The sequence below is a fragment of the Podarcis cretensis genome (assembly GCF_951804945.1).
Source record: "Podarcis cretensis genome assembly, chromosome: 5".
Lineage (NCBI taxonomy): Eukaryota > Metazoa > Chordata > Lepidosauria > Squamata > Lacertidae > Podarcis > Podarcis cretensis.
In genome coordinates this window covers 96,557,103-96,575,258 of record NC_137174.1, presented here as the reverse complement: position 1 = coordinate 96,575,258, position 18,156 = coordinate 96,557,103, and the positions used below count along the sequence as shown (strand labels likewise).

Below are 18,156 nucleotides of genomic sequence, written 5' to 3'. Positions count from 1 at the left end.
TGCCAAGACACAGCTTACAAGGTGGAATAGGTACATATGAATAGGTAATAGACACACAGCTAAATCCTAGCTAAGAAGCTAAGAAGCAAGTGGGCACTCCTTCAAATGGGTTGGGCCTGCAAGGTTTGTTCATACCTGGCACCTCTATGTCCTTAATGAAGGAGACAGTGTTGGTGCCAGCTTGGCACCCAATTTAGTCTTAGTCACCTCCTCAGAACGGAGAGGCTACTCACTGGCATTTCTATTTTGCACAGTGGTTCTGATCCTCTCTCCAGGTCAGTTTCATAGAATAGAACTGGGTGCTTGTATTTCAATCCCTTGGCAGTTATGCTCTGGTTTGTCACAGTTTACCCTTTGGTCCCCAATTCGGTTTAACTTCTGCATGAAGCCTTGGGCAGCAGTGATTAGCAGATTTGGGGCAAGATGTCGTTAACACCCTGATGATGCTCAACTCTATTGCTCTATTGCTTTGTAACATTTGAATCAGGAGAACCCATGCAAGATCTGGATGGGCTGGATAAGGTGGTGGGTTAAATGAGGGCCAGTAAAGTGAGTCTGGATCCTGGCATGTTAGGTGGGTGGTTCTTGAGTCTAGATAATTGGTCAGTTGCCTGCTATGGATAGGGCTGTACTTCACCTGAGAGAACCAGCACATAGTCTAGAAGTGCTTCTGGATCCATCTTTGTTGCTCCAGGCCCAGGTGACCTCACGGCCTTCTACCACCTTCATCAGGCAAGGCAGCTTTGGCTAGTAAGACAGCTAAGGTGGTTTCTGGACGAGGTTTGGCAACCTCCAGGCTAGATTATTGCAATGTGCTGTATTTGGGGCTGCCCTTGAGGTTAGTCAGGGTGAAAAATGAAGTGGATCAATTGTTCATGTGGGCAGGATATAGCCAACATTTTAGCCACTGTTGAAAGAATTCCACTGGCTGCCAATTAGCTACTGGGATAAGTTCAAGGAGGTGGTTTTGGTGTAGAAAGGCCTATACAACTTGGGTTCAAGATGCCTGCAAGATCATCTCATTCCCTTTATACATCGTCAATCACTGTACTCCGCAGGTGACGGTCTTCTGAAGATACTGTCTTATTAAGAGTCTAGGGTTGCCATATTTGGAAGAGCCAAAAAGAGGACACATTGGCCAACTTCTACTTTTAACTATGGATCAGACTTTTAACCCAACATATGGCAAGCCTAGCTTAGGCATCCTCCAGTAAACTTTGTATTGATCATTCATAATGATTTGTGCTCAATTCTTTCAAGGGTGTTATATCCAACTCCATTTTCAATTTTGCCTGCAAATAATTTGAGGTTGTCATACTGGTTAATTTCCATTCAGTCATATCGCTTACCTTCCTGCTGAAAACCACAAATGCACAAACTTATTATGGTATTGTCCTGCTTTCCCTGTTATATAGCTTCCCCACACAGTAATAATGTGGTAGCATTCAGGAAGCATCACAGAACTAACAAAGCAGAATAAATTGACCATCAATGCACTACTGTCATGTCAAGAATATGCTGCAGAATACATCCTCAATAAAATACCAGTCTGGCTTGGCCAGTAGAAAAATAACTTGTTGACATCACACATCAGCCAAATTATATCTTTAAAAATAGTGTGGAAAACTTAGCTGAATTGGGGTTGTGACTGAAAATAACAGCAGGTGTTTCCCGCTATGAGAAAACTCATGTGATATCTGCAGGTTCAGTCTTTATGGCAGAAATTGGCAGAGCTGTCCAGAGATCTCTCATTTTATGCAGGACCTTCTGGGACCACCTGATTTCTGTTCTATTATCCAACAAATAACCAAAACATTTGGGTGAATCACTAATAATTTTCTGAATGATGACAGGAAATAGAAAGTGAGATTCTGTTAGGCATTGTGTGAAGCAAATAGTGCTGGCCTATATTGCAGAGATACAGTGGTGCCTCACAAGACGAAAAGAATCCGTTCCTCGAGTCTCTTCGTCTAGCGGTTTTTTCGTCTTGCGAAGCAACCCTATTAGCGGCTTAGCGCTATTAGCAGCTTAGCGGCTATTAGCGGCTATTAGCGGCTATTAGCGGCTATTAGCGGCTATTAGCGGCAAAGCGGCAAAGCGGCTAAGCGGCTATTAGCGGCTTAGCAGCTTAGAAAAAGGGGGGGAAGCGAAAAAAAATCGCAAGACTCGCAAGACGTTTTCGTCTTGCGAAGCAAGCCCATAGGGAAATTTGTCTTGTGAAGCGCCTCGAAAACGGAAAACCCTTTCGTCTAGTGGGTTTTTCGTCTTGCGAGGCATTCGTCTTGCGGGGCACCACTGTACCTGCAAAATACACTGAGACAGACTTCCCATTGTCTTGTAATTGTAATCTTAAGATACTGATTAGCTTGCACATTCAAGGGCATGAACTTCAGTAAACAAAGTTTCTTCTTGGCTGGTAACTTAATTGTATCATTAATTTCTGTAAGGAAGAATTTCTCATTGATTTTCCATAGGTATTCCATTTTCCAATGGTCACACCTGGAGGAAACAGAGACGCTTTGGTGTAGTTACTATGCGGAAGCTGGGACTGGGGAAGAAAGGTATGGAGCAGCAAATAGCAGAGGAGGCCCATCAGCTCGTGGAGATTTTTGCACGTTCAAAGGGTATGTAATGAGGGGTGATGGTGCTGAGCTGGCATATGAAGATATATTTGTGTACTACCTCTGTCCATTTTAGAAAGAAATGCGATATGTTTTTCTTGGTTCCTAATGGAGATCACGGGTGGTGCTGTGGGTTAAACCACAGAGCCTAGGACTTGCTGATCAGAAGGTTGGCGGTTCGAATCCCTGCAGTGGGGTGTGCTCCTGTTGCTCGGTCCCAGCTCCTGTCAACCTAGCAGTTCAAAAGCATGTCAAAGTACAAATAGATAAATAGGTACCGCTCCGGCGGGAAGGTAAACGGCGTTTCCGTGCGCTGCTCTGGTTCACCAGAAGCGGCTTAGTCATGCTGGCAACATGACTCGGAAGCTGTATGCCAGCACCCTCAGACAATAAAGCGAGATGAGTGCCGCTATCCCAGAGTCGGCCACGACTGGACCTAATGGTCAGGGGTCCCTTTACCCTTACCTTTACCTTTACTGGAGATCCCAGCAATTCTCTTGGCCACCATGAAACCCCACTCTCAGTATGAACAGGAGCAGCTGAACTCACATTAGTATGACTTTATTTTGCAGGACAACCACTTGACCCCTCCTTGCCCATCACTAATTCAGTCTCCAACGTGATATGTTCTGTGGCTTTTGGGCACCGGTTTGCTCTTGAAGATGAAAGGTTCCAGAAGCTGATAGAAGCCATGAATTTCTCACTAAAATTTATAGGAAGCTTCGTTTATGCTGTGAGTAGTCATTTTCATTCCTGCTGATTCAGAGAAGTCTCCCAGGGGCCTTACATTTCCCACTCAGCATTCTGGATTCCATTATGATAGAGGGTAGACTGTTGGAGAACTGAGATGAGGTTTAAATCTAATCTGAGATAAGGGCTATTTTACAGCCTAATCAATTTCTTACCATGAATATAAAAGAGAGAGTAATGAAACTAGGCCCACAAGTTGGGACTCTTTGGAGGAAAGACAGGCTAGAAATGGAACAATGGCCTTCAGATCAAGTCATCTACAGCCCACATAAATGAGCAGAAGTGAACGAAATAATTTTCTCAGGAAGGTAATTACACTATGGCATAGCGTGGGTGGAGCCAGGCAGCCTGTGGCCCTGAATGTGACCAGATGCTCCTATGACAGGCTCCCTCATAATGTTGGAGCCATGGGGAGGTAAGACATCAGATGATTTCCCCTCTTTCCTTTCTCTTTCTTAACTGTAATGTGTTTCTCTGTCCCCTTTTCTTCTGCTGGCTGCAACGAGCCACCAAAAGGCAAACTTTAACACTTCTCCTTCCCATCCTGCTGTGCTCCACATCCCTCCCTCACCGGCTTCTGTTAAAATAAGAAATTTTTTTACCTGCCAAAGAAAATCTCAAGTGGAACTGTGTTGAGAGGCATGCTTTGCCTCCCTCCTCCTGATCAATTTCACCCAGAGCCTTGTCAAATTCACCACATTCTGCTTTAAATGTCCCATTCAAACCTCGGTATGCAGAAATGAATTAGCCATTGCCTCCCCCTTCTCTCTCTCCTGCCTCTTCCTTGCCTCCTCCTTCGCATTATTCTGAGACCTCTTGGCTAGCATTTATTTATATGGGGATCGGCTTTTTTCTGCACCCTCTCACCTCAGATTGCCATGATGCAAACCCAGGATATGTATTTGTCTTATTTAATATTATTTGTTATTGGGAACAAAGTTCTTGTAAGGAAAGACAATGGAAGAGACCCAACCTCTGAAGTGTTTGCTAGACAGGTTTATTCAGAAAATGTAAGTAATTTATCTTTCATGAGAAAACTAGGAAAGAGGAAAAGCTCTCTTGTTAAAGGTTTAATAATAATAATAATTTATTATTTATACCCCGCCCATCTGGCTCAGTTTCCCCAGCCACTCTGGGCGGCTTCCACAAAGACAAAAAATACACTAAGATGTCACACATTAAAAATTTCCCTAAACACGACTGCCTTCAGATGTCTTTTAAAGATAAGATAGCTGCTTATTTCCTTCACATCTGAAGGGAGGGCATTCCACAGGGCAGGTGCCACTACTTAGAAGGCCCCCTGTCTGGTTCCCTGTAACCTCACTTCTCCCAGCAAGGGAACCGCCAGAAGGACCTTGGCACTGGACCTCAGTGTCCGGGCCGAATGATGGAGGTGGAGACGCTCCTTCAGGTATACTGGACCAAGGCAGTATAGGGTTTTAAAGGTCAGCACCAACACTTTGAGGGACGCAGGTGGCGCTGTGGGTTAAACCACAGAGCCTAGGACTTGCTGATCAGAAGGTCGGCAGTTCGAATCCCTGCGACGGGGTGAGCTCCCATTGTTCGGTCCCAGCTCCTGCCAACCTAGCAGTTCAAAAGCACAAAGTGCAAGTAGATAAATAGGTACCGCTCCAGCGGGAAGGTAAACGGCGTTTCCGTGTGCTGCTCTGGTTCACCAGAAGCGGCTTAGTCATGCTGGCCACATGACCCGGAAGCTGTCTGCGGACAAACGCCGGCTCCCTCGGCCAATAAAGCGAGATAAGCACCGCAACCCCAGAGTCGGCCACGACTGGACCTAATGGTCAGGGGTCCCTTTACCTTTACCTTTACCTTTACCTTTACCAACACTTTGAATTGTGCTTGGAAACGTACTGGGAGCCAATGCAGAATTCACAGGACCGGTGTTATGTGGTCCCAGTGGCTACTCCTAGTCACCAGTCTAGCTGCCACATTCTGGATTAATTGCAGTTTCTGGGTCACCTTCAAAGGTAGCCCCACGTAGAGCGCATTGCAGTAGACCAAGCAGGAGATAACTAGAGCACGCACCACTCTGGCGAGACAGTCCGCAGGCAGGTAGGGTCTCAGCCTGTGTACCAGGTGGAGCTGGTAGACCACTGCCCTGGACACAGAATTAACCTGTGCCTCCACGGACAGCTGTGAGTTCAAAATGACTCCCAGGCTGCGCACCTGGTCCTTCAGGGGTGCAGTTGCCCCATTAAGGCCCAGGGAGTCCCCCACACACGTTCGCCCCCTGTCCCCCAAAAACAGTACTTCTGTCTTGTCACGATTCAACCTCAATCTGTTAGCCGCCATCGATCCTCCAACCACCTCCAGGCACTTACCCAGGACCTTCACCGCCTTCACTGATTCTAATTTGAAAGAGAGTTAGAGCTGGGTATCATCTGCATATTGATGAACTGGTTCTGGTTTAAAAGAGAGTTAGAGCTGGGTGTGATCGGCATACTGCCCAAACCCCCTGATGATCTCTCCCAGCTGCTTCGTATAGATATTAAAAAGCATGGGGGAGAGGACAGAACCCTGAAGCACCCCACAAGTGAGAGCCCAGGGGTCTGAACACTCACCCCCCACCACCTTCTTGACACAGCCCAGGAGAAGGGAGCGGAACCACTGTATAACAGTGCCCCCAGCTCCCATCCCCTCTAGACGGTCCAGAAGGATGTTATGATCAATGGTGTCCAAGGCCGCTGAGAGATCCAGCAGAACTAGGAAACAACACTCACCTTTGTTTGAATTTTTGAAGGAAGAGATGGGCATTTCTTGACTGGGGAACTGGGGAACTGGGGAACTGGGGAATAAAATAAATATAAAATATAAAATATAAAATATAAAATATAAAATATAAAATATAAAATATAAAATATAAAATATAAAATATAAAATATAAAATATAAAATATAAAATAGATAAATTTTAAAACCGCATTGCAAGATTTGTAGAACTGCACATTTCAAAGGATGGCTGTGTTTCAATTTGCATATTTGGCAAATTCACTCTTAAATGTGAACTGACTTGAATGTCTCCCCATCTGTATTCTCCAGCAACCCCCACCTCCCAACAAATGGCCTGGGATTGTGCCCAGTTTTGAATGAAGCCTGGGAGCTAGAAAAATACTTTGACCCTAGTTTTCTTTCACATATTCGGATAGAGATATTTCCCAGAACCAGTCATTGTGAGATCCAAGAGAAGCTGCAGACTCCTACCTTCTTCTCAGGGAGACTCAAACCAATGTGCTAGCTCTGAATAATAATTTGGGTCATGTTTTAAGTACTAATTCAAATGAATTGACTCATGAACTGCATGACTACATTTCCTCATGGTAATGGCAATATTTCTGCTATCTTTGCTTTAGCTTTATGAAATTCTCCCATGGCTCATGAAACATCTCCCAGGACCCCACAAGAAGGCCCTGTCCTGCACAGAGATGGTGCTTTCATTTGCAAAGGAGGAGATAGAGAAGCATAAGGAGAATCAGTCTCTGCATGATCCACAGGATTTCATTGATTTCTATCTACTTCAGATGGAGAAAGTAAGTATCTGCTTTGAAACTGAATGCTGCTCATCCAAGGAATCATTATATTCCCTGTTATAAGTGAATGCTAATCTCTTCCAAGGACACCAATATTTTTTTCCTGAATCTCAGTTGAAAATGACATTGAGTTACTTTTTCCCAGATTTATTGGATTATTATTTTTCTTATTGAGTTGTGCAAACCACTATTCTGAATAATTTTTTTATTATTAGGGTTGTGAGCACTGGAGATCAGTTGATGGATCCAACAGGGCAGAGGGCAAAAACATTTGAAAACCCCTGTAAAACTCATGGGAACATACTCACCACTGAAATGTTGCCTGTGGTGCCCAAACAGTGAGAATGAAGAGTTTGGTTTTGATATCCCGCTTTATCACTCCCCGAAGGAGTCTCAAAGCGGCTAACAATCTCCTTTCCCTTCCTCCCCCACAAAAAGCACTTTGTGAGGTGAGTGAGGCTGAAAGACTTCAAAGAAGTGTGACTAGCCCAAGGTCACCCAGCAGCTGCATGTGGAGGAGCGGAGACGCAAACCTGGTTCCCCAGATTACGAGTCTATCACTCTTAACCACTACACCACACTGGCTCTCAAAGAATGCCCAAATAGTATGAATGGCCAACTCACCAAGTGGATTGTGGCAGCTGTTTCATTACACATTACAATGCATAGCAAGAGGATGCACTTTCACTTTCATCAGCAGGGGGCCAAACAAATTCTAAAGAAAATGTTCCTAAACTAAATATGACTTCAAACTCCTACCTCATTTATTCCTATACTAGGAAGGTCAAAATATTTTTTTATCTTGCCTCCGTGGAACAATCTTCGAATACTCTATGGTGACTAAAGAATGGTTAAATATGTTTAGTGATAAGTAATGCACATTTTGAATATCTGCTGCCAGAGAGATTCTTTTGGATCCCTCATCACCTGCCAGTGTTGGATTATTACCCCAACCCACAGATTCTCAAATGCAGCACCAGCAGCTACCGCTGTGTACACAGGAATGTGTGCATGGATCTTTTGTCACAACCAGCTAAGAAGCACAGGGCCGACCCACCCATGAGGTAAGCCGAGGCTGCTGCCTTGGGCAGTGGAATGCCAACAGGAGGCATCCTAGCCAGCCACTAGTGGAGAAGTGGAGCGGTGGCAGCTTCCTACAAGATTTCACCAAACGCTTGCAAGATCCCACTGTCCTCACTGTTGTTGTTACCACATTGTGGCACTGCTGTGTGACCAAAGTAACGGAGGTGGCAGTGACAGCAGGGCAGTGGAGGTGGCACCTTCCTATGTCACCTCAGGCAGTGTAAGAAGACACCTCACCCCTCATGAAGCATGTGTTGGTGGTATGCTAAGCAGGGGAAGTAAGATAAAATAAGTGCTGAAGGACAGATTGTAATGCATGTAAATGACATGACACTTTCCCGATTTTCAAAATCAGAGCAAAAACAACCCAGAGTCCACCTATGATGAAGAAAACTTGGCTTTTAGTATTTGTGGGCTCTTTGTAGCAGGGACATCCACAACCACCAGTTCTCTGAAATGGGCGCTTCTCCTCCTGGCAAGTCATCCAGATATCCAAGGTGAGAGAGGGAAACCTGTGCAGGGCTTCTTTTGATCTCTAGAGTGGACTGTAATTCTTGTGTCAATTAATTGTTATTGATTTTCCAAAAAAATTAGGAAATTGACAGCAAATTAATTCAAATTTACAACAAATTTAAAAGTTGATTATCTCCCACTCCCCATTCAAGGTGCTAACAGCAAAGGAACGAGAGAAAAGAAACAATAACATACTTTCCCCATCCTTTCCTCAATTTCCACTGGCTGTGCAAATTCCTGCTTGGATTTTCATTTACCGTAACTATAACATTTATCCAGTTATTTAATGTCAGGTGCTGGTGGTGGTTGTTCGTGAGTAACCAGGCAGGACTCCAACCTGTCTATTTACAGTGCAGATCTAAAAAGTTCATGTCCATCTTAGTCACTTGCAGAATCCAGGAGTGGCCCCTTCCAGCTTCTTCCCCAACATAAGAGCTTTGGCATCCCAAGCCTCCTCCTCCCCTCCTTGCGTTTCACCCCTCTGCGCAAGCTGGGTGACGGAAGTAGCGTGTGTGCCTCCTGGCCAGCCGGGCTAAGTGAGGCGCTAGGGATCTCAGCAGCATCCTCGAGCCCTTTCCTCTCTTGGCTGGCCCCTTCCCTCTCTTCTCCACGGAAGGTGTGGCTTTCCCCACTACTGGATGTGGAACTGCTCCTCTGAAGTTTTGGCGGCTCCCTGTATCCCAACGGTGCCTCTGCTTCACTCCCCTGTTCCGATGGCAGTCCCCTGACATGCAACCCCCTTCAAAAAAAACTGCCCCATCGGTGGGGTCTAGAGCTGTTTCCCACTCACTGGCGTTGGCAGGAGAGGGTGGGAACCCAAGGAATGAATCGTCCTCTGTGGAGTAAAAAACTGCTCCCCCCGACCATCCCGGCCCTGGCAGGAAATCCCAGGAAGTTTCCTCCTCATCAGAGACCTCGGCAACTTCGTCCCCTATTCCCTTCCCCTCCCCTGAGGTTGGAAATCCCTTGTAGTCCCCCTTGTCCTCTGTGGGTCCAAACACTTCCCTAAAAAACAACTTCGGGGGTTTGGGCTTGTGCAGGAAAAGAGTGAGGAACTTCTCTTCTCAGTCATGTTCCCTGCTGGGATCCATGCATTTTCTGAACTGGGAGCCCCCTCCCAGGCAACTAGGTACTCTACTTGGTGTCCGTTCCACCTAGAGTCAAGTATCTCAGATACTTCATTACATAGTTCCCTTTCTTCTATGCTTGGTGGGGTTGGAACCTCCTGCTCCCTCTCCCAGAAGCTGTGCCCCTCCCTGTAAGGCGACAGCAAAGACCTGTGAAACACCGGATGTATCCTCATGTTATCCGGCAACTTCAGCCTGAACGCTATTGGGTTGACCTGCTGTGTCACCTCAAAGGGACCCATGCTCCTAGGCTGCAGTTTCTTGCACCCCCCCTCAGGGGCAGCCCCTGAGATGACAACCACACCTTGTCCTCCACCCGGATAACCTCCCCCGGTCTCCTGTTTGTCCGCCACCTTCTTGTACACTTCCTTGGCTCGTTCCAGAGTTATCTTGAGCTGTTGGTGCATGGCCTCCATCTCTTGTGTGAATTGTTCTGCAGCTGGTACACTCAATTCATCCTCCTCTTGCCCTGGAAAGGCTCTGGGATGACACCCATAATTGGCAAGAAAGGGACTCCTCCCTGTGGACACATGTTCAACATTATTGTACGTGAACTCTACCAGTGCTAGCTTCTCCACCCAATCGTTCTGCCGCTAATTAATGTAACAGCGCAAGTACTGCTGCAAAATGGCATTTGCTCTTTCCGCCTGTCCATTAGTCTGTGGGTGTCTGGCTGTGGAAAAGCTCACCTCTACCTGCAACAAACCCATGAACTTGTGCCAGAAATGTGAGGTGAACTGTCTTCCACAGGCAGAAATTACCCTAGAAGGGACCCCATGCAGCCAAAAGATGTGGTCCAGGAACAACTTGGCGGTTTCCTCATCTGACACCGCATGGGAGCACGCCACAAGGTGGCACATCTTGGTCAGCAGGTCTACCACCACCAGGACTGCTGTCTTAGCTCGGGACATGGGCAGGTCTGTCATGAAGTCTATGGACACCACCTCCCAAGGTCTCCCCGGTGTTGGTAAGGGCTCCAGCAGCCCAGCTGAGGCCGCCCTTTCCCTCTTTGCTCTTTGACACATGTCGCACCCTCGGACATACTCCCACACATCCTCCCTTACCTTGGGCCACCAGAAATCCCGCATAACTAACAACATGGTCTTGTGTTGCCCAAAGTGCCCAGCTGTAGGGTTGTCATGGAGCTGCTTGAGGACTCTGATCCGCAAGGGTTCTCCCGGTACATACAGTGCCCCTTTGTAGAACAACAACCCCCCTTTCTCCTCAAAGCCCTCATCTGCTTCCATCCCTCCTTGAGCTCCCTAAATTTCCCTTGAGCAAAATCATCGTCTCTGGTGAGTCTAACCAGTTCTGCCTCCCCTGCCAATGTTCCCTCACAGGTCCATTTGTTCCGCTGGAACATTTGTCTGGCCATGGGGGGGCCTTCATCTTCCATGTACTCCAGCTTCCTGGATAATGCGTCTGCCATCACGTTCTGCTCTCCAGGAACGTAGTGGATCTTAAAGTCAAAATTGGCAAAAAAACTCCGCCCATCGAATCTGCCTCTGACAGAGCACACGCGCGGTGTGCCAGTGTTCCAAGTTATTGTGGTCTGTCCACACCTGGATCTGCTGCTGCACCACAATTAGAAAGTGTCTCCACTGTTTAAAAGCCGCATAAATGGCCGGCAATTCTTTGTCATAAATGGTGTAATTTTGCTCCGAATTGTTCTGCACAAGATCTCCAATCTCCCCCTGCGTCTTGTTGTAACAGGACTGCCCCGATGGCCTTGTCAGAAGCATCTGTCTTCACCCACAAGGATCCACATGCAACAGCTGCTCCTCTGACACAAAGACCTTCTTTAAGCTTTCAAAGGCCTGCTGCGCCTCCTTAGTCCACAGAAACTTTTTCTTCCCACAATCAGTTATAGGCACCAACAAATGTGCAAAGTTCTTGATAAACTTTCAGGAGAAATTTCTGAAGCCTAGGAATCTTTGCACATCCTTCTTCATCTTGGGGCTTGTCCAGTCTAACACAGCCTTCACCTTCTCCTGATCCATGGCAAGTCCCCTATCCAACAGCCAGTACCCCAGGAACTCGACCTCACGAGCATGAAACTGGCATGCCACCCTATCCTCATCATTGGCAAATTCCTTCTTTTGCAAGTCCAGGGAATATTTAATCTCAGTCTTAAAAGCAAGGTACTCTTGGGGGTTCCCGCCAAATATACTCACCAGTGCTGGAATCCTTCTCCCCACCAGAGTTGCCTTGCTTTGCTGCTCCTGCAGTCTGTGCTCCTCCAGCCTGGCTGTGAGGTCAGCGATGTGCGTTTCCAGCTCCGCGTTCCTCTGCATCACGGCCGCTACATTCCATGCCACAATTTCCTCAGCGCCTCTGCCTGCAGCTCCTTGATCCTCCAGCTTCCCTTCTCTAGACTCATTGTGCTGCTCTTCCCTGCTACAAGCAAGCAAGTGCAATGACTTCCAGATTGCTGTCAGGTGCTGGTGGTGGTTGCTTGTGAGTAAGCTGGCAGGACTCTGACCTGTCTTTTACAGGTTTTATTGTGCAAACTATTTACAGTGCAGATCTAAAAAGTTCATGTCCATCTTAGTCACTTGCAGAATCCGGGAGTGGCCCCTTCCGGCTTCTCCCCCAACATAAGAACTTTGGCACCCCAAGCCTTCTCCTCCCCTCCTTGCATTTCACCCCCCTGTGCAAGCTGGGCTAAGTGAGGCGCTAGGGCTCTCAGCAGCATCCTCGAGCCCTTTCCTCTCTTGGCTGGCCCCTTCCCTCTCTTCTCCACTGGAGGTGTGGCTTTCCCCACCGCTGGACGAGGAACTGCTCCTCAGAAGTTTTGTGGCTCCCTGTATCCCAGTGGCGCCCCTGCCTCCCTCCCTTGTTCCGATGGCAGTCCCCTGACATTTAAGTTGAGTTATTCTTCCTTTATCTAACCATATAACCATCAATCATAGTTTCAAATCATAGTTCCTCCAATACAACTTATTTGTCTTATTTGTCTTCCTTTATGCGTTCTCAACACTCTGAATAATAATGGTAATTATATAATCTTCTTTAACCCCAGCATTCTCTTCAAACTGCACAAGACTCAGAATCATTCATGAAGACTAAACAAAATAAAAAAATTCCTTCCAGTAGCACCTTAAAGACCGACTAGGTTAGTACTTGGTATGAGCTTTCGTGTGCATGCACACTTCTTCAGATACACTGAAACAGAAGTCACCAGACCCTTCTATATACTGAGAAGGTGGGGAGGGGTATTACTCAGAAGGGTGGTGGGATTGGGTGATTGGCAGATAGCTGTGATGAGCCTGTTGACGACTCTTAACGACTGCAATAGGTCTTACAGGAAAAAGCAAGGGGTGAGAAGGTGAAAAATGGCTTTGTCATGTATAATGAGATAATAATCCAATGTCTTTGTTCAGACCAGGTCTCTCCATGGTTTTAAGTTTGGTAATAAGTTGTAATTCAGCAGCTTCTCTTCTTCAGAGAAACCAGTAGGAGAACACTTCAATCTCCCAGGACATTCTATACAAGATCTCAAAGTAGCTGTTCTATTACAAAGGAATTTCAGAAATAGACTGGAAAGAGAAGCTGGAAGGAATTTTTTTATTTTGTTTTGACTATGGCAGACCAACACGGCTACCTATCTGATTCATGAAGACTCTTTGTCTTCCTTGTTATGCTGCTCCTTTAAGGAAAGAAAAAAAGAAAAAAAGAAAGAAAGCTTGACAATATCCATTTTCCCAGACTGAATCTTCCTGCTACTGCTCTGTCCCCCTTAACACTATCGCTACTAAGTACTGGAGGAGGGTGAACCTTATACCTGTGAAACTTTAAGATGTTATCCTTAATATACCCCCTCCCAATATTCAGCCAGGACCATACATATCCCCTTCTGTCTTTCATGTTACCAGATTCATTCTTCCTTACGAAGCACATTCAGTTTTTATAATGTATCAACAACATGAAATTCAGTGTTACTTCTTCCTTTCTCTCTGAATGCTTTGGATGTTGAGAGAACATTCTCATGCCATACCAAGAACCAGAGGCGTAGCAAGGTCAGGAGGTACCAGGTGCAGAATTTTTTTTGTCAACCCCCCCCAACATTGAAATTGAAATCTGTCAATGAGAGCCACCACCCCCAAGAAAGCCGGACACCCCTAGGCATGAGGCAGCTGCCTATGTTACCAAAAGCAATGCCTCAGCCACAGACTAGACCATAGGGTCATCTAGTCCAACCCCCTGCAATGCAAGAATCTCAACTAAAGCATCCATGACAGATGGACATCCAGCCTCTGCTCAAAAACCTCCAAGGAAGGAGAGCCCACCAACTCCTGAGGAAGACTGTTCCACTGTCTAACAGCTCTTGATGTTTAGTGGAATCTCTTTTCTTGTAACTTGAAACCATGGGTTCGAGTCCTACCCTCAGGAGCAGGAGAAAACAAGCTTGCTCCATCTTCCATGTGATGGCCCTTAAAGTACAGTGGTACCTTGGGTTAAGAACTTAATTTGTTCTGGAGGTCTGTTCTTAACCTGAAACTGTTCGTAACCTGAGGTACCACTTTAGCTAATGGGGCCTCCAGCAGCTGCCGTGTTGCCACCGCCACCCGATTTCTGTTCACATCCTGAAGCAAAGTTCTTAACTTGAGGTACTATTTCTGGGTTAGCAGAATCTGTAACCTGAAGTGTCTGTAACCTGAAGCATCTGTAACCCGAGGTTCCATTGTATTTGAAGATGGCTATCATCTCTCCTCTCCTCTTCTCTAGGCTAAACACACCCAGCTCCCTCAACTGTTCCTTATAAGGCTTGGTTTCTAGACCCTTCATCTTGGTTGCCTTCCTCTGCACACGTTCCAATTTGTAAATTTCCTTTTTAAACTGGGGTGCCCAGAACTGGACACAGGACTCCAAGTGTGGTCTGATCTAGGCAGAAGAGAGTAGGACTATGACTTCCCTATACTTCTTATTCCGTGAACTACCCTGAGACACCCAGGTATAGGGCGGTATATAAATTCAATTAACAACAGCAACAACACTTCTGCTGATGCAGCCTAGAATAACATTGGCCTTTTTTGCTGTTGCATCGTACTGTTGACTCATGTTGAACTTGTCATCAGCTTATGTCCATCAGTGGCTGAAGAAGCCAATCTTTCAAAGTCTTATAAAACTTTGCTGACAAACCATCTGGGCCTGGGGCTTTGCCAAACTGCATCTGATTTATTGCCTTCTCAACCTCTTGTAATTTTTTTTGCAGTCCATTTACTTTCATAAATTGCTCATTTTTTTCTTTATCTTCTTTTCCATTTTTGCACAGCTGTTTATAATATTTCTGAAAATATCTTCTTATCTCTGCAGGGTTCTCCACAGACTTTCCCTCTGATACAATATTAGTGATGGTACTTTGTTTCTGTCTCTTTTTTAGCTGCCAAGCAAGCAATTTTCCACATTTATTTGCCGATTCAAAATTCCTTTGTCTCATCATCCTTATTTTCCATTCTATTTCCTGGTTTATAATCTGAGAGTATTGAATCTGTAAAGCTTTAATTTCCTTTTGGACCTGCTGATTCTTGAGGTTGGATCTCAAATTCTCCTCTTTATCTTTTAATTGAGACAGGATATTATCTTTTTTCTCCTTCTGTATCTTTTTCTTAATCAAATTTTGTTGTATGAGGAATCCTCTCATCACCACTTTACTTGCATCCCAAACGACTCTTGTTTCCACCTCAGAATTCATATTTGTCTCAAAGTAATCCTTTAGAATTTTTTGGCCTTCCCAATCATCAGTTCATTCCTCAACAAATCACCATTCATTCTCCATCTGTAGGATCCCTGCAGAAATATTTTCATTTCCAAAAACACTGCATTATGATCAGAGCAAGTCTTTGGACATATTTCAGTTTTACTTGCTCTGGGAACAAAGTGTCTGGATATCCATAAATAATCACTTCGTGAAAATGATTGATTTCCATCTGACTAGAATGTGAAGTCTTTTTCTGTTGTATTTCTCACTCTCCATATGTCTGACAGATCAAATTTATCCACCATTTTTAAAAAAAGCGTTTGGTAATCTGACAGCATTCATTACTGTCCCCCATCAGAACCAATTTGTAATACAGATAATCCAGAAGTCTTGTTTCCAGGTTCTTAAAAAATTCTGCTTTGCCATCATTTGGTGCATAAATTCCCAACAACAGATATTTTTCACCTTGTGCATTAATTCCTACTGCAATATATCTTCCCTCATCATCTTTAAACATCATTTTAGGATTCCATTTTTCTTTTACATAGAAAACCACTCGTCTTTTCTTCACTTTGTCAGATGAAATAAATTCCTGACCAAGTCTCTTATTCTGAAGGACTTTTCTATGAAGTCTAGTAACATGAGTTTCTTGCAGACATTTAATGTCCAAATTCTGTTTTGCTAACACATGATAAACTTGGTTTCTTTTTGGACATGAGTTCAAACCATTAACATTCCAGGAGTAAATTCTCAGTGCCATCTTGTACTATTAGGGAGCTCCTGGCCCTGCCCCTGGTGCCTGTGAGCTTTCCAATCCGAGATCCTTAATGTTTTCCCCCCAAAAACCTTGTTTTTTCTTCGATGGTCCTAATTATTTGTTTCCTTCTTTGAAATTTGAAGAAGAGGCCCACCAGGACTGCTAGAACCTTTTCACATGTGCTACCGGCTTTATAATGATTTTTGTGTATCTGGGGGGGGGCACTGCCCCCCCCCGGCTATGCCCATGCTCAGAGCGATGGACAGGAGCCCTGGACCATCGTCTTCTCTCTCTCTCTCTCTCTCTCTCTCTCTCTCTCTCTCAGCAATCTATAATATCACATCAGATCCAATATGGGCCAAATCCACTCTCCATAAAGTGTTTCTGGAGTCACAGTGAAAAGCTTTCTGAAAAGTGTCCTTCTCATCTGGCAATGGAAAAAAGCACCATTCAATCTTAGTTTGAACGGCATGCATGAATGAAACAGCAGGAAGCGTAATGTGTGATTGTAGCATGGAAACATGTACATTGTTCTTCTTGTCACATGCACACATGCCATCACAGAACTAGAGAATTAACTCAAAAGGGCAACTCAGTGATGAACGGAGTGCAGCGTGTTCCAGAAGACAAGTGGTTGGTGCTTAAAAAAAGAAGCAGAAGAATACACAGGAGAGGATGAGTCTAGAGACACAATAGAAACAGCTAAAACTGCATTGTGGGGGAATATGTATTTTCCTCTCCTATTAGCAAAACTTACTGGGTTGTATCTAAAGTTTGCTTACTCGGGAGTAAACGCAGGAAATCACTGGGACACACTTCCAGAGGGAAAAAAGCAAAACAAAAGTGGGTAGCAAACCACACTCCTCCCAGAGTTAAAAAAAAAAAACAAAGAACAGAACAATGCGATTCTCCTCTCAGCAATTCATTTCCACCACCACCCCTTGAGTACTGGAGTGCAAAGTCAAAAAAAGAAAATTCTCAGGGTTTCACCCCCCCCCCCCAGTTTGCCAAGTAAAACTCATGGGATGATTTAAAGTTCATTGAATCCCCCAACAAAAGCAGCAAAGACTTTGGACTGCGCGTGGCAGGCTTTTAAATGAGGACTGTGGGGAAACCAAAAGCAACATGCTCAGGCAAGACGCTCTGGGTGTGATGGTGTGTGGGGGGGTGTAGCTGCAGCTACACCCCCGCAAGAGCCTTTATGGATGGGACATAGACGGGAAGGGAGAGCAGGACTAGACCCGCCTTGCAGTGAGCCAGGGAGGCAGGCAGGGGGACAGTGCTTGCCGATACTGTACCGCTTGTGTCAGCGTTGGCTTGGGAGTCGTGGGGTGAGGGGCCCCATGCCAAATATCGCCCCCTTCAAGATGGTACCCGGAGCGGTGAGCCCCCTCTCCCTCCCTACGCCACTGCCAAGAACTCAGCTACATTAGACAGAAAAGTTTTCAATGCGTTATAAATATGCAACACCAGATGGCGCCAGAGACTAAAAGAAATTTCTATGCAATTTTTACATAGCTTTTTCTTTCTTTTGTTATAACGAATTAATTACTGACTTATTTATAGTGGTCCCAGTACCCCCCTGTGTGTAGATCCACCCCAACAATTGGTGAGGCTCCTAATCTTCCTTGTTACGCAGTTCCCTTTAAACAAAACAAACTTTGGATTATCTGTTTTCCATTTGATCTTCTGGCTACCGCTCTAGCCCTTTAACACTGTCCATGCCAAGTACTGGGGGGAGAATGAAGTTTATATATTCAAAATAAAACTTTTGTTTCCGTAATTTTCTTCAGACAAAGTCCACAAGGAAATAGAAGATGCTTTAGGTTCTTCTCACACAATCTGCTATCAAGATAAGAAGAAACTGCCCTACACCAATGCTGTGATTCATGAAATGCAGCGCTTTAAATATGCCTTATTTATGGGGGTTCCTAGGCAATGTACAAAGGATGTGAAGATGCGTGGTTTTCTCTTTCCCAAGGTAAAGAAGAGTGATACAACTGCACGCCTGTATCCCAAGAGTCTATGAGTAGGTTGCATATTCAGAGATGCCCTCA

At 45.3% G+C, this 18,156-nt stretch overlaps 1 protein-coding gene across 2 annotated transcripts in view; it reads left to right on the top strand.

Annotated features, from left to right (window-relative positions):
• LOC307217032 (cytochrome P450 2C39-like) overlaps positions 1-18,156 on the top strand; it is a 28,814-nt gene that overhangs the window by 6,717 nt on the left and 3,941 nt on the right. For both annotated transcript variants that reach the window (XM_079978036.1, XM_079978035.1), the window contains exons 4-8: positions 2,475-2,624; positions 3,194-3,354; positions 6,742-6,918; positions 8,357-8,498; positions 17,893-18,080. In XM_079978036.1, the coding sequence (XP_079834162.1) occupies positions 2,475-2,624; positions 3,194-3,354; positions 6,742-6,918; positions 8,357-8,498; positions 17,893-18,080 (818 nt within the window). The remainder of the gene's footprint in view (positions 1-2,474; positions 2,625-3,193; positions 3,355-6,741; positions 6,919-8,356; positions 8,499-17,892; positions 18,081-18,156) is intronic.